The sequence below is a fragment of the Pygocentrus nattereri genome, chromosome 2, assembly GCF_015220715.1.
Source record: "Pygocentrus nattereri isolate fPygNat1 chromosome 2, fPygNat1.pri, whole genome shotgun sequence".
Lineage (NCBI taxonomy): Eukaryota > Metazoa > Chordata > Actinopteri > Characiformes > Serrasalmidae > Pygocentrus > Pygocentrus nattereri.
In genome coordinates, this window is record NC_051212.1 from 27,055,367 (window position 1) to 27,080,639 (window position 25,273).

Below are 25,273 nucleotides of genomic sequence, written 5' to 3' on the forward strand. Positions count from 1 at the left end.
AGTTTGTGTTTGTCATCCTCTAGTCCCTCATCAGTGGTCACAAGTGCACATGTTGTCTGGATATTTTTGGTTGGTGGGCTATTCTAAGGCCAGCAGTGATGCTGATGAGTTTAAAATCTTCAGCGTTGTAAAGCTGTAGTTGATCCACTCAGACTACCACCACTCTATATATACATATAGAGACAGAGAGACAGAGAGAGAGAGAGAGAGAGAGAGAGAGAGAGAGAGAACAAGAAAGGCACAGGAAGCTCGAACCGGCGGTTCATTGGCGCGCGTGCTGAGACAACAAAGCCACAAAATCCGAACACCGAACCGTCCCGCGTGCGCGCAGCAGCAAATACATAAACAGACATATAAATAAATAAACGAATAAATAAATAAATAAATAAATAAGAGCGAGGCAGCGCCATCCGCAGTGTGCAGCCTCGCCTCCATCTCCTTTGCAGCACCTGAGCGCGCGGAGGGAGGAATAGAGCAGCGGTGGAGGGAGAGAGAGAGAGAGAGAGAGAGAGAGAGAGAGAGAGAGAGTGAGAGAGAGAGAGAGAGAGAGAGAGAGAGAGAGAGAACGTCAATCGCGAGAAGAGGAGAGAAGCGAAGAGGAGAGGAGAGAAGGAAAGGAAAGAGCGAAGCCACACGCTAAAGAAACTGCCCTTCATCAGTGCAGCAGGAGGAGGAGGAGGAAGAGGAAGAGGCCTGTGCTGCTGCTGCTGCTGCTGCTGTGAGCCTCGCGGAGTCTCGCGCGTGCCGAGGCGCGTCCCCGCCCTGCGCGCGCTCACGGCCGCGGGGTGAGGAGGATAGAGAGAGAGAGAGAGAGAGAAAGAGAGAGGGAGAGAGAGGGAGAGAGGGAGAGAGGGAGAGAGAGAGAGAGAGAGAGAGAGAGACGACGAGTGCTTCTTACGAGATCACATCAACAGCTCGAGGCATACGGACGGATTTTATTGATATTGTTATTATTATTATTGTTTTTACTATTATTTTTTTATCCACGAATTCCTTAATCGGACTCTCGACATGGAGCGGCGGCGTTGATGGAAAGCGAGGCGAGGCGGCGCGGCGCGTGCACTGCATCTCCCTTCGGTTTTTGAATGATTATTTTGGGCTGTAATCCCCGCACCTGATCCGGACGTTGCCTGCAAGCGTGTAAATATTTAAATAAAGCCCCCATTTAGGCCGATGACTGGCTGATGACGCCAGTCGAACCGAGCTTTGTGTTTTATAGTGGCGGCACATGGGCTCCCCCGTATTTCTATAAGTAGACCTGCTCAGCTATAGGCAGCTCTCTGCAGCGGTCATTGTCTTGGAGATGCGCTCGCGCTCGCTTGTAAGGCACGTCCCGTTTTCTCGGGTCTGCTGAAAAAGAAGAAAAGACAAACACGGGGGCAATCGCGTACCGCTTCGAATCGAGCATCCACACCTTGACCGGCTTTATTTATTTTCCTCTCTCGACCTCCCCCCTCCACCCCCCTACCCCCCACCACTCCATTCCCTTGAAGCCTTTTCTTCCTCCTTCTCTCCATCCTGCGCTGTTTTGTCAGCAACTAAGGCTAAAGCTGTGAGTGGTGCTCTTCATTCGCCTTATCTGTCTCCTCCTCCTCCTCCTCCTCCTTGAAGCATCAGCCAGGGCTTCTGCAGGCAGCCATGGAGACCCCCACTAAGCTCCCTCCGTCCAGTCCGTCCTCGCCCACCACAGGCTTTTCTGTGCCCAGCGCCGAGAAGGTGGATGGCTTTCCCCGAAGGTCCATGCGCCGGGCCCGCCAAAGAAGGTCCCACAGCTCCTCGCAGTTCCGCTATCAGAGCTCGCAGGTGGAGCTGACGCCTCTGCCGCTGCTCAAAGGTAAGGCCACAGGCTGCCGGGACAAGCCAGGAGGCCATGTTGAGTTTGTGTGTTTCTTTGAGCACCATTACACTCCACAGATCAAAGACACAAACCCTTACAAATGAAGGTTCCTGCATGGTTCTTGGCATGGACATACAATTCTAGGAAATCACCTCGAACCGGCTGTGTGGAGGTTCTTTAAGCTTTAAAATGGTTACTCACACTCATGACTCGTTTACAAAAATGGCTCTTTAAGGAACCATTCCTTCTTTGAGGAACCAAAGCTGCTCAAAAGGGCATTTTTGGCACCTTCATCTGGCCCATTTTGAGGAGTCTGTAGGGAAGGGGTCTCACTCAAGGTCTAGGCCTCAGCCAGGTCAACATGTGCCACCAGATGTTCTCAGTAGGATAAGACAGGTTTCAGTTACAGTAACCCATCGCTGAGAGGTCCAGCCATGTGCATTTGATTTCCAGTATTGTAAGAACTCCCATATCCTGGTTCATCTATAATGTATGGCGTTATAGCATTGGAAGCAACTTTTGCATGTGAGCTGAAATCATTTTCCCCCTTTCTGTGGTTAAAAGAAGAATTTAGGTAGGTAGAACTGCGTGCTTAAGCATAAAAGGGCAGCTTATTGGTGCAAGGTGAGAATTTTTTCTCGACATCTGGATGTTCTCTTTTGTATTTCTATGAACTGACTGTTTACACATTATTGACATCCAGGATGCAGAATGTTAACGCTATGTTTCCTTCACCATCACTGATTGAGGGATACTTGCCATAAAAGATAGCCATTCTAGCTCGATGTGAACTTTGGCATCCAATTCTCCTGGATTTGCTTTCAAAATATAAGAAACAGTAGAATGATCAAGGTCATTACTAAACTGCCAAGACTAGCTTTCAGTACAAAGCATACTCACTCATATTCACTCTCTCCAGTCATCTTTGTCACCTTGACAACTCAAGCAGCAAAGCCTCCATGCTCTGAATGCTGTTGCGATGCTAACATTATAAAACAGGAGATTGCATTCCCCTCAACAGGATATTAAACCTATTTCTCGATGAATCACTAAAACATGACCAGATGTTGTCAAAACTCGACTTATTTTGTACTGAGGTTCATAAAGCAGAAGCATCCCTCTCCTCCCCTGAGCACACATATGATTCAGTTTTTATTTATTTCATTCGGACGCCCACAACACATGTGTGATTCACGCTTGGGCTTCATGTGATCCGCTGTTGAATCCTTTGGGGTCCGTTTTTTTGAGTTGTTGGATTTCTAGTGCAGCAGGATTTGGCAGGACACCTCCCCATGTGATGGTGCACATATGGGTGAGCTGCCAGTATGGGGGTCCGGATTGAGCCGTCGTCCTGTTTTACCACCCTGATGGCCTGCTTCTAGTGGCACACATGATGCTCTCAGATAGAGCAGTTCTAAAACAACTCTTCTGTCCTAATCATTGATTCATTATGTCTGACTAGTACTTATATCCTTCATACCCTCCATTGTCTTTATTGCACAGTCTTTTTGATGTTGCATATCTGTCACTTGCGTAATGTTACTGAAGCCATCAGTTCTATAACATATAACCATTGCAAGCATTGCTACTTTCTTCCAAGACCATCTGACCTGAATTTACCATTTGGTTTCTAACAGGACCACCAGCAAAACCAATGCTGTTGTTATGTATTTGCACCATTTTGAAGAATACAAGCTAGCAGTAGCACATGCTTTATAGCCTAAAAACATTTAAACCAAACATTTGTAGAATAGACTTATTGTCGTTTCCCTCTCCATGTTGTATGTGGTATCTACTTAAGTATTTAGAGTAGCACATGATCAGTAGCACATACAACAGCCAAAGTCCAGTGTGTCATTGTTATGCTCCACATACTAGAATATAAGCTTTTCCTCAGGCAAGGCATTACTGCAGCTTTATGACTTAAGCACGATGTTGCAACCTCATAACAGCTGACATTTCAGCAGTTCTGCAGTAAGGTGTGAACAATGGCAATTACTAATTATTGCCATGAGTGGTCACATGAGTCACTTAATTGGTGTTGTATCAAGAACGAGACGCAATTTTTCGGAATCTTTGCCCATACAAATATTACTGTTAAGTCACAGTTTACTGGTGACATTCTGATTCAGGAGTTGCATCAGGAAACATATTTAGCAGTGTTTTCCACTGAAGATGGCCTCAAAGCAAGAAAAGGCTACAAAAATGTTAATATTTACAAAAAGGCAAATACAACCTTTTGAAATGACTGAAAAAACAGCGTTTCAGTGGAACAGCATGTTTTATTAGCTGTAACCGGTAGCCAAACTCTTCAGACTAAAGATGCCAAAAACAATACTTTGCATGATGTCATAGAAGGACTGCTTTTCCTCTGTAGAACCTTTCAATGGATGGTTCTTTTGAGAAGCATTTTTGTAAATGACGTATAAATATGAAGAACCTTTTTTAGCAATGTGAGAGCTGCCTAATCTAAAGGCCCTTAATGTTATGGGAAGGTTTTATTAAACCTTCAAAACGTTCTTCACACTCAAATCTCTTTTCAGACTTTGTTTTTCAGGAAACCAAAAGTGGTTAGTCTATAACAGGTCAAAGAACCTTTTAAAGGATATTTCTTTAAAGAACTGGTTTTGTCAATAAGATATGCCAAGGGTTAAGAGTCTTTTTAAAGTTAAAAGAACCTCCATGTAATGTACACATGCTATACAAGTTAAAGGATGTTTTCTGTTTTCATAGAACTGGGTGTCCAAGCCAAGAACCGTTTAGGGACCATCAGTTTTAAAAGTACAGATTTGTCTTCAGAAGCTGTGTGTCCGTTCCTGAAGTGTGGAGTTTCTCTGTTCTTCTTACTCAGGTTCTTACTTAGTTCTAAATGCTGATATCATATTATGAACTCTCATCACTGATATATCAGCTAGATAAGCTGCTAAAGTGTTTGTCTTTCCCTAACTGAACAGTGTATTAAACAATTTTACGCAGAGCACTAAAATAAGACCAGTTTTTGTTCATCACATGTAATGAATAGAGAGATGCAGATAGTAAAGAGCATGACAGCAGTATTTTTATTCTAGTATGCTCACATTGTTTTTTTTTAAGCAGGAACCACTGAGCAACTAAACACTCATTAAGACATCTAGTGATTACCCCATTAAGGGGAAGTCCTCATATTCTAAGAGTAAATAAGTAGTAAACCACTTCATAGAATTGCAGTGTAACTATAGGCTTCTGTCTTTCAACACTACTGGTCTATAGTAAAAATAGTTATGCTTGAAAGAAAGACTAACAGACAGTCAGTGTGCTGGCACTTGACAACAGAATGATGACACTGATCATGAGAAACAGATTTGCAACAGGAGTCAAATGACCATGTATAACAAAATAAAGTGTGGAATCCTTTGCTCACAAATATCCTCTGTAAAAAGATTGAATAAAAAAATCTTATTGACTGAAATACAAAAAAACACAGAAAGGTGCAAAGATTCCTTCAGATATCGCTTAGGCCAACAGCTTGAAAAATGTGTGTGCGTGACGTCAGCCAAGACATTTTTGATGTTTGAAGTTTGCTTTATTACTTTTACACTGGAGCTGCTAGGCTAACGTAGCTAGCACATATTGAGAGTTATACTGGCTTACCATACATTTACACTAGCAGGTAATAGAGTGACAGGCAACCATTCATTTCCTACAGTTTTCTTCAAGCAACAAGTGAATTCTGATTTTTTTCAACTTTATGCAATATACTATGGCGTGGTGAAGCAACCATATAAAAGTGTTGCTTAAACAAGATCCTTGGACCAATATTGGGCAAGAAGGTCCAAGGATCCAATACTATGCCCTCTGAAATTTTCTTCCTACCAGCATTTCATTCCTATTCCCAATAGTATCCCTCAAATGAATGAAGCAAAACGTATAAACTTGTTTGTATATAAACAGTGTACTTGCCCACACCCGACAACAAGAGCAGCCTTGAGCACATCCACAAGAGACAGACCTCAGATGGCGTTAGTGATTTGTCACCTCCTAAAGTGAATGCACAGTTAGTCTTGTAGGCCAGACATGATCTTGTAACAGAAATGCAGATACGTCTGTGCACAAACTGTTAAAATTTTGGTGCTGGATGGCACTGAAATGTCCAGTAGACAAGGGTACACTCATAAATTCTGCACTTTTAGTAACATAAGCAAAGCAAACTAGCTAGTGAACTGCTGTCATTAGCTAATATAACTGGTTTCCCTTATAAGAGGTAATGTTTATTTTTATTATGTGTTCTCTGTACACATGACACACAACTACATATTTAATCGGAGTTTTTGGGGGGAGTCATGCTAACTTACACTACATCCATGGCCTATATTATATTATATCAGACAATATTTAAGACTTCATCATTGCCCTCTTTGAGCTCTGCCTTCACAAAGTGTTGGATTGGTTGGAACTGAGTTCACACTCACACTTTGTTTCCAACCTAACATGTCTTTGTTCCCACCCACGTTTAGCCTAAAACTTCTTATGGTCATTCGCAGATGTTTTCATTTCGAGATCATGTCTCGTCCTGCAAGACAAATACTGCCAAATCACTGTGTCACGTTAAATAACCTCAACCAGATGTATGTGAAGGTTCTGACCCTGTATTGCACACTGTTGTCAACAGAAACTGAGCAAAGTGGAGGCAAAATTCAGGCTTCAAGATGATTACTAATACTGTATTTAGCTATTTGTTATACTCTTGTCTATTTTAATCAGCATTTTATTTTTAACAGTCCTGTCTGATCAACTACTTGGGTATGAAAATATCTAAAATGAGATTCATATAGTTATTAAATACTGTTTAACCACCAACCACCTCTGCTTCAAATGCGTTACCATATGTGCTGTACAACTTCTCTGACATTTCTCTTGTTTTTGCTCAGTGTAAATACAGATTTGTGCCTTCATTATCTCCAGCACTCCATATAAGCTTCACACATGCAGCAGTGTGCTCAGCTGAGTGTGACAGACATTGTGTCATACAGTGTTTCATGAACATCTGACCATAAATGTATATTTGTATGTGCTGACGTGTCTGCGTGTAAATCTGGATGTCACAACTTGTATGTATGTGTGTATTTGTGTGTACACAAGAGAGATAACATAACAGATAATCAGTGATGTAACTATATGTAATATATATAGGTAGGATAAGCTTTGGAGACCCAGAAGGATAAGTGACTTAGTAAATGTGTGTGTGTATGTGTAGGTATATATATATATATATATATATATATATATATATATATATATATATATATATATATAAGCATGTATATACACTCACTGGCCACTTTATTAGGTACATCTTGCTAGTAAAAGGTTGGACCCCCTTTTGCCTTCAGATCTGCCTTAATTCTTCGCGGCAGACTTTCAACAAGGTGTTGGAAACGTTCCTCAGAGATTTTGGTTGGTTATTTAAGTTACTGTTGCCTTTCTATCATCCAGAACCAGTCTGCCCATTCTCCTCTGACCTCTCACATCAACAAGGCATTTTTGTCTACACAACTGCCGTTCCCTGGATATTTTCTCTTTTTCAGACCATTCTCTGTAAACCCTAGAGATGGCTGTGTGTGAAAATCCCAGTAGATCAGCAGTTTCTGAAATACTCAGACCAGCCTGTCTGGCACCAACAACCATGCCACGTTCAAAGACACTTAAATCACCATTCTTCCCTATTCTGATGCTCGGTTTACACTTCAGCAAGTTGTCTTGACCACCTCTACATGCCTAAATGCATTGAGTTGCGGCCATGTGACTGGCTGATTAGCTATTTGTGTTAACAAGTAATTGAACATACTAAACCTAATAAAGTGGCTAGTGAGTGTATGTATGTATATATCTATATGTACACGTTCAATATGATTTTAATTTCTAAGATCAAGACTCAATTATAACCAGAAAAGAGTCTTTTGAGCGTGGGTATGAACATATGCCCAGATGCCAAGTTTTGATCATTAACAATGTTTTTTACAAAAGATGGCAAATGCGAGACACTTGGAAGAAAGTGAGGAGCATATGTACAATCCATGATACACCTTTTTGACTTGATTTGATACTACATCCTTGCCGGAAGCAGGATAACTGAGATGTAGTTAAACAGGCTCAAGTAGAACATGCTTTTTGTCATCTTCTCATGTTCCATTAGCACTGGCATCAGTTTTCCATTTCATCTGTGAGTATTTAGAGGTGTTTCTTGGTTTTCATCCTGAGGACTGTTTTTGTTTACTGAGCTTTGTGTACGAGTCATTGAATTCACTCCTAAATCAAGAACAGTCATATCCTCCCCTATAAACAGTAAACAGTTAATATTTGGAAGTTGTACACAGATTCATCAACAACGAACTACACTACAAAAACAAACTGCCACACTTCACAAGCCTCTTTTCACTAATTATATTTATCCTGATGAACATATTTTTATGTATTTCATGTTCAAAAGCTGGTCCATTTCAAACAATGTAGCATTATAGAGAATTAACTGAGTTTTGCATTGATCTAACAGACATTTTAGCAACTGTCATACAAAATGTATCTACACTAACTTCATATACTTCAACAATTAGCCTATATCAGAACACTACATTAGCCAAACCAGCAGAAGTCGGTAAGCAGGCACATTACATTGTCATTTTATTTAAGCTCAATTTCAGACAGAGGACCCATGAACCTTTTTTAAAGTGGGGCCCATAAGATCCCCACCACACTGCTGTAGTGGTCTGTGATTGGAGATATAACCAAATTAGGCTCTATGTGACTATTATATGATTGTTATCAGTCCCACCTCAGCTCTAACAGTGACTTGGCTTCAACCAGCCCACATGAGAGAGTGTGTGTTCCTGTAAATAACCCCTTTAGCCTGAAGCTGAGCTTCTGTTTTGCAATTGGCCTCTCAGGTCACACTCTTACCGAAATCTTCATTGCACAATGTAGTCATGAAGTCAACTTCTAGTTTCAAAGTGATTTTTTGGTTTTATTTGGTCGCTAATTAAAAACAATGAACTGGGTGCTTTGAAGTTACAGTGGTTTGTTTTCTTGTGGGTTGGAAATGAATCCCACCTCTTGAATGTTAATGTTTCACGTTTCTGTGTTTGTATATTATCTGTGCCCTAATCATCATGCGTGTGTGTGTGTTTGTGGGATGAAGCTGTGTATATGTTTAAGTCTGTTTCACAGCTCCGCAATGCTTGAGTTCTACATTCTGGTCAGCTCCTTATGTGCGGTATATGTGTGTGTGCTTGCATGTTCATGAAGCTCCAGTTGGTCAGAGTGGTGTAGGGTTACAGCAGACAGAAGGTTTGCTCTTTCTCTGGCCTCCTCAGATCAATAAAGGGAGCCAAAGCGAAAGAGGGAGAGAAGAGGAGAAGGAGAGAGGTATTAAAGCAAGAAAGAGAGAAAGTAATGTTGATGAGCAAATCGATCTAAATGGAGTCCTGAGGAATCAAAAAACTTGGCAGTGAGTAATAGTCTTCAATATAAAACTGTATAAAAGCACATAAAAGTATTAGAGCTGGCCCCAAACGTATTTTACAGGTTTCTGACACTCATTGGTATTTCCAAAGGAGCACTCAGATGCTTCAAAAAAATCACTCTTAAAAACGTTAACATGACTTCCCATAATAAACCAGAATTTTCAGTATGTTCAAAATATATACAGTGGGCACAAACCGTGTATTGATAGTCAGGCTGAAGCCCAGCTGTATGTTAGGCTGAAGGCCGGCTCACATGGTGTATGTTGATATAGAAGCTGTGATTGTAGACCTCTTGTTACAGCTTTTTGTGAGTCACAAAGATGCCAAGAGTGCAACAAATTAGCATTATTGTTCTATTTATCACCATAATGGTTTTAGTTTTAGTTAATTTTATTAGTTGCTGTTATTTAGTTATTTTGACTTATTTTATTTAGCTAGTTTGCCATTTTTTGGTCATGAAACCAGTACTGAGGGGGACACATAGGCCAAGCTGGTCCCACTTAAAGCTAAGCTTCAGAAAGTAGAGAGGATAATTGAGAAGCTGTTGGAGCTAGAGGTTCATCTGAACACGAGAAGGACCACTTTGGAGGTGACAGCATAAGCAGAAGCAGCAGCGCCAGTTTTCCCTCCTCATCCACTGTCAGACCTCACCACAGAAAACAAGTTTCAGGCTCTGAGCTCTCGATTTTAGCATCATGGTACCAGGGTGGTCTCATCAATTGATTTAAAGTGCTCCCACACATGATTTTCTGGCATCTCTGCTCTTTTAGCCTCAGTGGCAATGTGCAATTATTATTTATTATTTTATTTTTTGGCATTTTCCCCCAATTTTCTCTTCAATTTAGTCAAGCCCAATTCTACCGACTAGCTTGGTCTCTGCCAATCACACTATGCTTCCAGTGCTAGGAGCGTGAGGAGAGCAAAGGCTTCCTCTGAGTCATGATGCCAGCCACTGCATCTTTTCAAAATGCTGCTAACTCAACATCACTGGACAGCTCAACACACTTGGAGGAGAGTGATAACTAGCAATTCTGTTACGTCAGCAAACATTGCGCTGAGTGATGGGAGAAGGGCAGGGGGGAGAGAGCCATCTGACTCACCCAGACAGAGCAAGGCCAGTTGCATTCTCTTGGACTCCTGTCCAAGGATGGCTGTAGCTGATAGACAAGGGTCAAAAACTGGAAAAAATCATTATAAAACCAGGAAGAGACAAAGAAAAACAGGCTTGGTTTTAAACAGCATAATGATTTAACGGTAGAGGATTGATCAACTTCCAATGTATGTTCTGCTGTGGCCTATATTCAATGTCAGGTCATTGTAATGTGTTAATTAATTAAAGTACAGCACTTCAAACCAGTCAGTGTTCTTGTGAATACCAAATAAAGAACATGTTAAATCCTTCATTGATTTCTTCTCTGGCATGAGAGAGCCTCCTTGGTCTTGCACACATTGCTGGTTGTTCACTGTTTACTGGCTTACTGTGTTTCTTTCCTCGTGATTTTATTTGATTACTTCCAGGACAAGATATATATTTATAGAGATGGCAGCGATCCGATACCAGGTGTTAATATTGGGCCGATATCAGCAGAAAATGCTATCTAGCCTGAAAAAGCACAAGCTTGCATTGTGTGATGTGATGCTGCTAGCTGTGTATTTCTTTATCTAGTGTGTTACAGTAGAAGAGTGTGTGAGTTGTTTGAGCATGATAGCAGACTTAGATGCTCACCTTAAGTGAAGTGCTTCAATTATAAATAGCTCTTTTTAAAGCTTAGCAAATATTGAACCAGAATTGGCCGATACTCAAGATTTTAATAAGATTATTGGTGCTGGTACTCAAAATGTATATTTGATAAAAAATACATATTTCTATATATTTTTTTGCTGTCAAAAAAAAAAAACCCTGCATCTCAAAAAGGAAGAACAAATTTTAGCTTTAATGTTGTTTTTACGTGACAGCGACAATATTATCCGTTTTTGGGTCCAAGCATAGTTTTCACACCTTAGCTTGAACAGCCAAATGGAGAAATTTTCAGCTCTGCCAGTGCTTCTGCAGTGCTGCTGTTTTTACCGTATTTCCCCAACCGCTAGGTGATAAGGAGGTTTTGGCGGCTCCGAAAATAGAGCAGCAGCTCATCAGCCACCCAAACACAGTAACCGTTATTTAACGAGAGAGAGTCTCTGTGCTCAGTGAGAGAGAGCGAGACAGAGAGAGAGAAAAGTACCTACAGGGAGTGATGGAGAGAGGGTGGGGTGGGTGAAGAGTGGAGAGAGAGACAGAGAGAGAGAGAGAGAGAGAGAGAGAGATAGGCCGGGTGAAGGATGACATCATCCCTGTTGCTCTCTCCACCCCACTTTCTCTTGCACTGCCACTTCATCCATTTTTTTTCTCCCTCCTTTGCTATCTGTCTACTCTCTCTCTCTCTCTCTCGCCCCCTCTGCCTCGCTCATTGGCTACACTATATTTAGCTGCAGCTTGGAGTTGAGGATATTAGTGGGTGTTTAATTCAGTGATGGTGAGCCTTGCTGCAGAGGCTTGCCCTTTAAGACATGCACATGAAAGCTGTTTGAATGAACAATTTACATGTTAAATAACTGCAGTTTCTGAAAGACTGATTCTGAAACTACTATCCACACACATCACTTAAACTCTGTTCACTCTGTTTTCACACATGTCAAGTCACACTCCACATTACTTACATCACTTAAACTATGATTCCTCCATATTCACACACATTAGTTTTATGACAGTCACTGTGTATCATCACTGTCACGAAACCTTGTGTCTCTGAAATGGTAACTTTACAAGAGAAGCTAAAAATGTTCTTTTTATGTGTATTTAGCTCAGACTGTACTCCAAATCATTTTGAACCATCTATTCATTCACTCATCATGAAATTTTTACTCAATTCAAAGGGCAGTTGGCAATTTCATTTGATGTAAAAAATGTAAATTGATTCACATAGATCAGTGTAGCCTCTACAGACCCCCTGGTGACCACTGCTTATTCAGAATGGAAGTTGACTTTTCTTAATTAACATAATAATCTGAAAATATTTTTTTTATCAGATTTGCCAGGACACTGTTGGCTGTCGGTGTTGAACTGTTAGCGAGAAATGAGGGTTGAAATGTGAAGGGTCAGAATCTCCTGCAGTGAAAACAGTTCACAAATCTCCAGACAGCCCTGTTTGATAGCTAGGACAGTACAACTGCAATGTCTTAATATCAAAAAATGGTGTAAATCTATGACAGTCAAAACAGAATTTAAAATAAAATACAGTAAAAATAGTTTTAGACAGGTTGACCTGCTTTTACAATGGTAAAAATCCAGTTTGCTTCCATTTTTTGTAAATCAAACCCAGTTTCAGACAAAGTACAAAGTACAGCAGAATTTCAACTGGATCTCCTCCAAAACAGAAAAATGGGTTGAGAGTTTTTTTGTGGCAACTCTATTGTGGCAACTTGTGAGGTTGGACAGGCTGTATAGAACATTGGTAAAAATCCCTTTGAACCAAATAGGAAATTGTATGTTTTGTAAAATGCCTTAATTTAGAGTGTGTTGTTCATTCACATCATATTTATTTTGTATGTATGTATGTGAAAGGTCACATTATTAGATTAAATCAGTTTTTATAATGTGTAATAAAGCTAACAGCTAACAAGTTCAGATGATTGATTTTTCCCAACCGTATAGTTTTGATTCACTACACTGTAAAAAATATTAATTTACCTGTCAAAGTACTATAAAATGTAATAGTCTGTGCCTGTTTTTTAAAGAAAAAAATACAGTAAATATACTGTACATAACCTCTCTAACGCTGCTTTGTTAGTTTAGAAATAGAAGTTAGAATGTAAATTCACAACTGTCATTATTATGGTGAAATACTCTATATCAGAACAACTAGTTAAACTGGTGAAACCATGGAATCACAGTAAAAAAGCATTTTTCTAAGAAATTTCTAAGTAATTTTACAGCTTTTTACCATTAATAAGGAAACATACTCTTACTGTTAATTTACAGGTTTTGTCTGGTACCACTGCTACACATTTTTTACAGTGTAGAAGAACATAGACTGGAAACTCACTGGAAACCTATGTGCCATTTGCCATTAGATCAAATGTCGATGTTATGTAAAGCTTGTCCAACCTGGTAATACTGTACTATAAAAGATCATACTTATAGGTCTAACATAACCAGGTCAGTTTAACTCTATTCAATCCTTGTTCAAATCAGTTTACAATTTACAATTCACTCTGTAATTCATTTAGTCTTGGCTTTCGTTATTTTGGGGGCACTGTCCCTCTCCTCCTCTCCCCGCCCACTTCTCTCTCACTTTTCCCTAGACAATTCAGCTTTTCTGTCCTTGCCTGTAGTGGTGTCATGCTCTCTTGCTCTCTTGCTCCTGAGCTCTATTGCTCTCTCTCTCCCTCGTACACACAGAGACACATGCATACGCACACTACCTTACCCCCTTGCATCACATTTATCTCAGTTCTGTTCTGCCTTTCCTTTCCTTCTTTCTTTCTCTCTTACAATCTCTCTCTTTCTCTATCCTTCCTTCTTTCCTCTTTGTCTCTTCATTTTCTCTCTACTCTCTGACACAGGCTGTGAAGGTTAAGTCTAATCCATTTTTAATGGAGAGTAATTGTATGAAGAGGTGGCGTGCTGGGACCACAAAGAAGGAGAGAGATAGAGACAGCAAGTGAAATAGAGAGAGAGAGAGAGAGAGAGTGAGAGTGAGAGGGTGTGTTTGGCACATAAACAAATGAAGCAGTTGAAATCAGTAGGCCACGTTGTGTCTGTCTCTCTCTCCCCTGATAGGCAGTAGAAGCTGTGTGTGTGTGTGTGCGTGTGTGTGTGTGTGTGTGTGTGTGTGTGTGTGTGTGTGTGTGTGCGTGTGTGTATTGAGTTGAATTATAGTCTGATCATGAGGTTGGGCACAGTGCACTATGGTCTCAGTAAGGCTGGGACCGAGTAGGGTTTAAAAAGAAAGCACATCATAATCCTGTTAAGACACAGCCGTGTCAGCACGTCTCACTTTACAAATGTTCACTCTTACTCATAAGAGCTGAGCATACATTCTCTGATCAGTGGATGTGTGTGTACCTCTGTCTCTAATCAAGTGCTTTGGTAGTGTGCTTGATTTGTAGGAGTAGTGTGTGAACATACTGCAACATGCAACAGGATGTAGTTTAGTGATAATGGTGGCCTACAGCTGTGGAAAAATAATGAAACTAAAATGAATGAAAAAGGTAGTGAGGCACTGTTTGTAAGAAATTAGGAGTTATGAACTTTAATGTTAGATGTTTGTTTATGGACTATAAATGTTGAGGTTATGGACTGTAAACAGTAAGTGTCTTTATTTATGTGGTTTATGGACTGTAAATGTGGATGTTGGAGTTAGGGGCTGTAAGTATTTGGGTTATGGATTGTAAGTGTAGATGTTGGGGTTATGAACTGTTAGTGTTTGCATTATGGCTTAAAACTGGGGATATGGGCGGTGTTGGGATAATGGACTGCAAGTGTAGAGTCTATGGATTGTAAACGTTGCTGTTGGGGTTATGTACTTTAAGTGTTGAGGTTATATACTGTAAGACTTGGGGTTATGGACAGTGAGTGTTGATGTGGAGGTTGTTGACTAAAAGTGTTTGGGTTATGTATTTAACAGTTCAGATTTTGTAGTGTACATGTTGGAGGTGAGGACTGTAAGTGTGAATGTTTGTGGTTATTAGAGGTACACATTATAAGATGTAGGGTCATGGACAATGTGTTGACATTGTGCACTGTTTGTGTTGATGTTGCGGAACCTAACTGTTGATGTTACTGTTATGTACTGTAAGCATTGGGGTTATAGCTGTAAGTCTTCTGTTTGATTTGTATGTATGATTTGTGATTATGGACTGTAAGCATTGATTTTGGGCTTGTGTACTGTAAGCACTGAAGTTATGGAGATGTTTCAACTATGTATTGTAATAGTTTAGATTTTGTGCCTGAATTGTGAATTGTGTGAATGTTTGGGGTGTTTACTGAATGTGTGAAAGTTCATAACTGTGATGCTTATGAGAAAGAACCTCTTTCAGAAAGAAATGTCTGACCATCTAGAGGTTGTGTCTGAACAATGCGTTGTTGATGAAAAGTGTTTGTTTGAAGTTTTTAAATAACCCCCTTCTGCTTTTCCCCCTTTAGAAGTAAGTAATTATGCAAGCAGTGATTTAATCTCTCCCTCTCTCTCTCTCTCTCTCTCTCTCTCTCTCTCTCCCTAAGATGCCCCGGTGGCAGAGCTACATGACCTATTCTGTAAGAAGCTGCAGCAGTGCTGTGTGCTGTTTGACTTTCTGGACTGCGTGGCGGACCTGAAGGGGAAAGAGATCAAGCGGGCGGCGCTGAATGAGCTGGTGGAGAGTGTGGCCACCAGCCGTGGCGTCCTCATTGAGCCCCTCTATCCTGAGGCCATCAAGATGGTGAGTTGAACCACGTGGTGAGAACGAGGGAACTAAGATAACGAGAAAGAGAGAGAGTGATTGGATTGGGGCAAAAGGAGATAAAAAGGTGTCCTTGAATTAGTCAAAGATGGATGATTCTGTGATGCTTTTGCACTGTTTGACTTGACTTTACAGGGCTTTGTTAGCACTGGAGCCATTAAACAAAAGAACACAGCAACAGAATATCTGTTTGATAACACCAATCAGTAGACAGTAGAAAAGTTGCATTGCCTTGTGTGGCTGGTTTTGTGTATAATTCCTTTAGGGCCTGGTACACTATATGTACAAAAAGTATCCAGACACCCATTTTATTAGTGAATTCAGATACTTTAAGAAAGCACTGTAAAGTACTGTCAATAGCCATGAGCTGTGGAGCAGTGGAACTGTGTTCTCTCACGAGATGGAACACCACCTTTGGAATGAGTTAGAGAGGCTTTTCTGACCTCACTAATGCTCTTGTGGCTGAATACAGTCAAACCATCACAGCAATGTTCTAACAACTTGCCTTCCCAGAAATGTGGTGGTTGTTACTGCAGCAAAGGGGAACAAACTCATTGTTAATACCCTTGATTTGCTACCCTTGAGCAGGTGTCTATAAACGTCTGGACATATAGGGTCAGATATCATACAAGTGCAGGTGCAGTGCTCAATATGCATGTCAATATGTATTCACAATTTGTCTGATATGAACATCTAACTTACTAAGGATGTAGCTAATCATGCAAACTATTCACAGGATGGCCTACTAACTGTGCACTTGTGAGGCACAGAGCATAAAAGGCACAGCGCAATAGCTGTCAACGATGTTACAATGACAAGGACTGCAAGCACATGCTGCCGCATCAAGAAATATTTCATGCTGTCTTCTCAGAGATATTTGCAACCTTCTGATAGTTTAGAATCACTTCATAAAAACCAACTATACAAAACTATTCTAGTTTTTGTCAAATGTGTAAAATGAAATCAGTTTGCTAGTTTTGTGTAACATAGATTTCAGATAATTATTATGAAGCTAGAAAGGCTGTATAATCATTAAGAAATATTACATGTGTCCTGAATGATGAACAGAACTGCAAATGATTGTTAAATGACTGAGAAAGTTGTATGGCATAGAGAATGAAGTTATTATAAATACAACATCCAGAATGCCTCATATTTGAGATGCGGCGATCAAATTTTGTGGTAGATAACTTGACAAAAATGCTGTGTAAATAATATTTACAATATATTATACATATAAAAGCTACACTGTAAATTTTAGAAATTTTAGAGACTCCTTTGGTGGGAATGTGTAACTGCACATAATGTGTGGAAGAAAATTTTGTAAAGTGGGTTGGGCTTCAGATCTCTTCTCCAGTGCATTGAAAGAGAACTCAGTCCAAACTTGGTGAAGAATGTGTCTTCTGAGGATATTAGTGAATTACATACACTTTTTTTATCATATCCTCATCAGTGTAATAGTAATTTTGCTTTTGAGACCCTTTTTCATTAAAATGGAAACAAATAGCATTACTGAGTATGGAGAAAAAAAGAACATATGATGAAACTATGGTGTGTGTCAGCTGCTGCGAGTCGATCTGTAAAGCCTGAAATAACCAGGAGTTGTCAGACCACGTTATACGTCTTCACATATTCACTTACATCTTTAGAAGACACAAGTTTTGACTGATTTCTCTTAGAATAGTCCTTCAACGCACTCGCAATAGTCAGATTCATTTGCATGTGAGGGTCCAAAGCACCAATTGTTACAAAATGTTGCAAGCAGTTACATATTTCCCCCAGCGAGGTCACCAAATACCCAGATCCGTCAGAGTGTTGCTTTAAACGAAGCCTCCTATCAAAACGTATTTGAGAGAATGCTATGAATGTTATGTGAAGCTTTAAAAGACAGAGAAAATTCACACGCAACCAGTCACGGTGTGATCCTCCCACGTTTTGTGTGATAGTCCCTCAAATACATATGTATGATGGAGAGAAGCGCATTCTGCTTTTCTATGCACATGGCCTATGAAATTTTATACAGAACACACCAGCAGAATGTATTGGTTTAAAAAGGGTTTAGCACAACAGGCCCTGAATGTAAGTGCAGTAGAATTAATTGAGCTTTTTGGGAGTGATTATTGTTCCAAATTCCACCAATTTTCCAAGATGTCTGCACTATTAAATAGTTGGGATGTAAATAAAGTGCAGTCACGTCCAGAAGTATTTGGGCAATGACACAATTTTTGTAACTTTGCTTCTGTGTACCACCACATTGGGTCTGAAATGAAGTTGTCAAGATATGACATGATTGAAGACTTTCAGCTTTAATTCAAGGAGATTAACAATTACTGTGTTAACCACTTTGTAATTAAAGTATTTCTTTAAATCGTTCCTGCATTTTCACACACTCAAAAGTAATTGGATAAGCCTGCACCATTATAAATACAAGTATTATTTTTACTACTTGGATCCAAATCCTGTGAAGTCAACAGCCCATGGGCATCACTAAATACTGAATTTCTTCCTTTAAGATGTTTTGCTTGTTTGGGGGTCCTTCTGCCTCCAGTTTTGTCTTCAGTAAGTGAAAAGCATGCTCAGTGTTGAGGTCAGGTGACTGACTGCCATTGAAGAACATTCAATTTATTTGCCTTAAGAAGATCTTGTTTTGCCTTTGGTGGTATGTTTTGGGTCATTATCCTTCTGTGATGCGCCGTCCTATCAGTTTTGCAGCATCAGAAGTCACAGCAATTATGTTCCGGTGGTTTGCGTCTTGAGATAAACCTGCATTTACATTCTCAAAGGCGTATCTTGATTGTAGGCTTTGACAATGATACACCAACCTCCTCTAGAATGTCCATGCCGTAACTAGTTTCTGTGAAGGGTTTTTTTCTTCAGCACAGAAAGAATTCTGTGATCATCCACTTTCATTTTTTTCAGTGGTCTTCCAGGCCATTTGGTGTTGCTGAGCTAGCCAGTTAATTCTTTCTTAATAAAAATGTACCTAATTTTGATCTGGCCACTCCTTCAGACTCTTTATCTCTTTAATTTGTCATTAAATACAAACAATGTAACAGTCCAGACCTGGCCATGAATTATTGAGCCTGTGCAAATGGAGGGACTATGTAAAAAATGGCTGTGCTTCCAAACAGTTAATACAATATTTATATTAAACCATTTGAATTAAAGCTGAAAGTCACATCTTGACTGCTTCATTTCAGTGGTGTAAAAAGAAAAATCAGAAAAAAGGTCTCTGTCCAAATACTTATGTACCTGACTGTCATTCACAGTGGTTTTATGTGAAATACGCCATACTAGAGAAACTTATTGAGACAGAATTATTCACAGTGGTGATGACAGAAACCAGACATTCAAAATCTTTCTTGCCTCTGAAATCTACCACAAACTTTCATGGAATGGTTATGAATATGCTGAGACATTGTTTTTACAATAGTGGGATACAATTTTGGCCTAAAATGTATTTTTTTAATCCATTCATGATGAAAGGCAAGTAAGGCAAAATTGTACCCAAAGAAAACTTTTTTCAGGTTTACCACTATTTCACCCTTATCAGCTTTACATATAAAAACCCAGAAGAGTAGTGTAGTTTCAGTGGTCATTATGGATAGTATGTAAAACAGCTATATGTGCATTGTAGACATCATGGTCTCTGGTTCCTGTCACCACTCTAAAGAAATTATATAAGTTATATTTCTCTGTAATGCAACTTTAATGCCTCTGTCATTAAATTATGCCAAATTTTTTAATCGCAGAACTCCCCATTTAATGGTTGGGGAAATGCTGATTGTATGTTCAGATTCTCTTTCTCTCTCTCTCTCTCTCTCTCTCTCTCTCTCTCTCTCTCTTTCTCTCTCTCTCTAGATCTCAGTGAACATCTTTCGTACTCTCCCACCCAGCGAAAACCCAGATTTTGACCCTGAGGAGGATGAACCCACACTGGAGGCCTCCTGGCCACACCTACAGGTGCCTTAACTCTCACACTCATTTTCCTATTTGGTAATCACACAGAATCGCTTTTTTCCAACTGAAATGCTTCCCTCTCTCTAGTTGGTGTATGAGTTCTTTTTGCGCTTCCTGGAGAGTCCTGATTTCCAGCCCTCCATGGCCAAACGTTACGTGGACCAGAAATTTGTTCTACAGGTACTTGCTGTGTTTGTGTGTCTGTATTTTTCTATACACTGTCTTAAACAGTTTCCTTTACATACATGAAGCTCTCTAGTTTTGTCCTTGTTTACTGCTTGTTTTCTCATGTTTTTAGCAAGGTCAGTTGCATCAGCTACAGGTGCTGTGTATGTATGATAGATGACTTACGTGGATCTTTCATTACTGTTGTAATTCTCTCCACCTTGTGGTTCTCTGAAGTCCTGCATTGTTCCTTTCACTAGTGTCTTGTTTGTACCTTGTTGTGAAATTATCCATCCATGTATTTAGTCCCTGCCTGTCTTGTTAGTCTTTGAAAAGTTTTGAGTATGTTAGCCACAGTTCTAAGCCATGTTTCAAGTATTGTGTTCCCTGTTCCTAGCTCCTGGGTTTCTCATGTGTTTTAGTGTTTTCTTGTTCTGATCAGTGCCTGTCTATTTTTGGAATATGATGAAAGAAATATACTTATTTAGTTATTAACCATTTAATACTTAGACAGAAAGGGTTTATTTCTGCTTTTTAAATTTATCAAATCTATCTATTAATAACATAATGTATCTATGTTGTTATCACATTTATTTGGCATGTAAAGAATATGGTCTAACAAAGCCAAAAATGGATGGACTTTTTAAACAAGCAAACACATGAATGGGAATACACTTCCCACTAAAAGTGTACATGCTTGCTCAGACTATTGCCGTGCGCCCTTTTTTTTTACATAGTGATAGAAAACACAGTAACACAGTGCTCCAGTTTCACATGATACATTTTACTATGGCTAAGGTGCACATGTTCGGCTTCTCTGGGGTCACATTTTAATGAGCAATACAATGTCTCTGGATGTAACTCTGGCAATTTGTGAGGTATGACAGGGTTCATTTTAAGACTTATTCAGATGAATTGTTTGGGAACTGCTATTAAACGTTTGAGAGTCCACACACAGGCCCCTAGGTCTGTCTGTTCTCCAACTCCTGTTTATATTGATGACTGAAATTCACACTAAAAGAACACAGTATGCACATTCAACTGCCTCATGCTTCTCTTTTGTTGCAACTATGTTCCCAGCTGTTAGAGCTGTTTGATAGTGAAGACCCCAGAGAGAGAGAATACCTGAAGACCATCCTGCATCGCGTCTACGGCAAACTGCTCGGCCTTCGAGCGTACATCCGCAAACAGATCAACAACATCTTTCTCAGGTTAGATACATACATACACACTTGTTTGTTTGAATTTAGCCTATTTTTTGACCTGGCACAATGTGGACTGTTTAAGTGCGTTCCTAAAGCTTTGTACTGTAGCTCTAAGAAGGCGTTCACACGTTGTTTTTCTGTAGGCTGAAAAAAGCGAAATGTATCATGCTGTTTTTTTTTTCTTGGGATTGACACTGCTGTGTTTTCCAAAGGGTGCTTCTCTCTGTTGCTAAGCAACAGCTAGTGATAGCAAACTGGCTAGCTAAAATTAGCCAAACCTGGTAATTATAGATAACATAATTAAAATCTTACCTGAAATAGTAAGGACTGCACTGATAAGACCCAGCTGTGCTAGCAAACTATCATTTTATCATGTAAGGGCAAAATGCAAGAAAATAACAAGAAAATGTGGTGCTGTTAGTAAAAAATCTAAACTAAAAAAGGTGCTTTTTGTTTATGTCATGATTTCGATCCATAAAGGATTGCAATCACAAATCCCCCCTCTATTTCTACTGTATAGGCCTACCTTTTTGTTTGAAAAAACAGCATATAGGATACTTGCGTTGTACTTTTGTCAACTCAAGGCTCTTAAAGCACTCTGCAGTTTCTACATGTTTTATATAATGGCTCAAATAACCTTAAAGCAGTGGTGCCTTTGGGGAACCTTCCTATGAGCTTGTTTAATGAAGGGCTTCTTTAATGACAAATTTCATCGATATGACTAATTAACTGCTCTATATAATCAATACTCATGAAATATGAAATGTAATATATTTCAACCCTACAGGTTCATTTATGAAACTGAGCACTTCAATGGAGTGGCTGAGCTGCTGGAGATTTTGGGCAGGTATATGTTCATTACTTTTAAATGAGATGAAGAATAAACTATGTATATTGTTCATATTTGCCTGTGAATTGTCATGTTCAAGAGAGAAAGATGCTGCATTAGTTTTAGATGCTGCACTATGTCTCATATAGAGTTGCTTCTGCCTTGAAAACTCACACCAACTCAAAACATCAACACCAACAAACACATGTGGTGTGCTGTATGTTATTAGTGGGACGCTCTAGAAAGTTCTCTTCCATTTACACAGTTCTAGAATGTTTCATTCATGCTATTCTAGAACGTCCTTGCCCATTAGCAATGTTATAGAATGTTCTCCCCATTCATACTGTGTGAGAATGTTCTCCCCATTCATAGTGTGTGAGAATGTTCTCCCCATTCATACTGTGTGAGAATGTTCTCCCCATTCATATTGTGTGAGAATGTTCTTCCCATTCATACTGTTCCTGAATGTTCTCACCCACTTACACTGTTCATGAATGTTCTCACCCACTCACACTGTTCATGAATGTTCTCACCCACTCACACTGTTCGTGAATGTTCTCACCTACTCACTGTTCTAGAATGTTTCCCTCCGTTCACCGTCTATTTAGAATGCCCCCTTTACCCCATGTAGAATGTCCTTCCCATTGTTACCCTACATTAGGAATGTTCTCCCAGTTGACACTGTTCTAGAATGTTCTCCCTATCCACACTGTTCTTCAATATTCCATTAACAGTTATAGAATATTCTCCCCATTCACACTGCTCTAGAATGTTCTCCCCTATTCACAAAATTTTTCAGTGTTCTAGCCCCATTCACATATTTTTTTAGAATGTTCTCTCCCACTCATACTGTTCTGGTATATTTTGTACTCATTCACACGGGTTCATTTGGTTTATCAGTTCTTTATCTAAATATTGGCAGCATTAGAGTGTTAGGGTTTGTTGGTAATGGTTGTTAATGTGCTTTGGCCTTAAAAATACTTAAAAACCAGTAGGGTTTGTGCAACTGATTACAGTGTTTATGTTTATTGGAGTGAATAGTCAGTAGCTGCTGTTAGGACTAAAATACAGTATCTTACAAAATGTTTAAGAGGTGTAGCAGCTTCCCACACGAGTGTAAAAGAATATATTTTATTATGCATCTTTGGAGCATGTTGGTAACTGATATCCAGGGATGCTGGTAATTGCTTGAGAGCTACTTAGAGCAGTGTGTGGGCCTGTGAGTCAGACCCTTAGCAGGGGTTCAAACATTAGTGCTATCTGCGCTCGACCTCGCAGCTTTTTAGTGTTTGTGTTTCTGCTCTGTAGTGAGCTCTACTATGCAATTTCCAGCCATGTTTTGGTTGTACTATTTGCTTCATTGCAAACAAAATGGGGTCTGTTTCCTCCACTGGAATGCGTGAACAAAGCCAATGTATGACAGAGAGAGAGATGGGGGGAGAGAGATGGAGAGCAGGAGAGATAGGGGGATGAGTCAGAGAGGGGTAGTGATGGAGGTCTACTTTCAGGTTGGTGCTCATGGTATTTTTAGTGCCACCCACACATTTTCTCTGATAACCAACCACGAGAGAGAGAGAGAGAGAGAGAGAGAGAGAGAAGATGGGTCGAATGACATAAAGTAGTGACAAAGATTGCCTTTCTGTCACTTCCTGTGCCCCTCTTGCATTGTGCCTGCAAGGAAAAGCAAGCGTGGTGGTGAGAGTGGGAAGGAGTGAGGGAGGCAGTGGGACTAGAGAGAGGGAGGGGGGTAGGTATATGAATGACAGGAAGCGCTAAAAGGGAAGTGAAAGACAAAAGGAGCCAAATGAAGATGAAGTGAACGAGGGAGAGCAGAACCTGAGGGAGAGAGAGATGAGAGGGGGATGAAATTTCAAAAGACAGGCACTTTTAATTGCCAGACAGAGAAGTAAGGGGGGAATGCAAAAGAAGGGAAGAAAAGAGGACACAGCAGAACAAATGAGAGTGTATTTCTGAGACTGTGCATGTGTTTGTGTGAAAGAGAGATGAGAAACATTTGAGTAAGGAGGTTGGGGGGATAGAAGGGAGGGAGGATGGGGGGTGGGCGGAGGGTGTAGCGGCTTAGCTATTGAACAGAAGTGTGGCGAATGTATGTGTACGGAACATCATCAGGTCTGCTGATGCTAATCCTATTTACCTTCCCTCCCTCTGCCTCCTACACACTTCCCTCTATCCGCTGTCTTCTCTCTCTAAAACACTGTCCTATTTCCTTCTCTTCTCTTCTCTTCTCTTCTCTTCTCTTCTCTTCTCTTCTCTTCTCTTCTCTTCTCTTCTCTTCTTGTTGCTTTTCTTCTCTTTCTTTCTTTTCTCTTTTCATCTCTTCTTTCTTCTTCTCTTTGCATTATTTCTAATCTTTCTATCCGTGGCCTTCTCTTTTGAAAACACTCTGCTATTTCCTTCCAATCCCCTCTTTCCTCATCTTTTTCTTTTTTTCTCTTCCTTTCTCTATTTTTCCTCTTCTCTTCTTTTCTCTTCTCTTCTCTTTTTCAGTATCATTAATGGCTTTGCTCTGCCTCTGAAGTCAGAGCATAAGCAATTCCTGGTGAGGGTCCTGATCCCCCTGCACACTGCCAAGTCTCTCTCCATCTTTCATGCACAGGTTGGAATCACTCACATATACCACACATACACAGAACGAACACACACACACACACACACACACACACACACACACACACACACACACACACACACACACACACACACACACAAGCACATTGTTCATTAACTGTTTTGTCATTAGAGGCCACAGTGTGGCGCTGTAGACTAATGCATGAAAGTGTAATTCTCAATGGAAGAAGGTATGAGGCATCTTGAATGATGCAAATAATAATATTGTCCAGTATCTATCATTGTAGTTTCTTCTTATGAACTTGACATTTACATCTTACAATCTTCTTATAATATGAATTCAGTAGCCTTGTACCAATCTGTGTGTGTATGCAGAGAAGCGAATGCAGATCTCTTGCCCTACATTCTCTCTTTCTCTCCCCCTCTCTCTCTATCCCCTGTCGATATTTCTCCATACATAATTCAGTCCCCATACTCTAGGCTGTTTACAGTTCTAATGCCCTGCAAGGACACCCAAGGCTCTCCAAGAGAATGCCTTTGCTTGGCCATACTGTTAAAGGCCCCTCAAGCACATGTCTAAAGTCTGGGTGACTGTCAGCCATTGTACACACAGATGCATCATATCTGAAACATTATAGAGTGTGGCGATATGCGAAGGCCCAAAGTTTCCCCCTGCTCAGTCTCCTGGTAGCCAACAGTACAAATTAGCCAG

At 40.1% G+C, this 25,273-nt stretch overlaps 1 protein-coding gene across 1 annotated transcript in view; it reads left to right on the forward strand.

Annotated features, from left to right (window-relative positions):
* The first annotated feature begins 525 nt into the window (after positions 1-525).
* Positions 526-25,273, forward strand: part of ppp2r5b (protein phosphatase 2, regulatory subunit B', beta) — a 35,680-nt gene continuing 10,932 nt past the window's right edge. Inside the window, exons 1-7 of the mRNA XM_017709836.2 lie at positions 526-1,834; positions 15,596-15,792; positions 19,675-19,776; positions 19,861-19,953; positions 21,019-21,149; positions 21,931-21,990; positions 24,481-24,589. Of these exons, the coding sequence (XP_017565325.1) occupies positions 1,639-1,834; positions 15,596-15,792; positions 19,675-19,776; positions 19,861-19,953; positions 21,019-21,149; positions 21,931-21,990; positions 24,481-24,589 (888 nt within the window). The 5' untranslated portion in view covers positions 526-1,638. The remainder of the gene's footprint in view (positions 1,835-15,595; positions 15,793-19,674; positions 19,777-19,860; positions 19,954-21,018; positions 21,150-21,930; positions 21,991-24,480; positions 24,590-25,273) is intronic.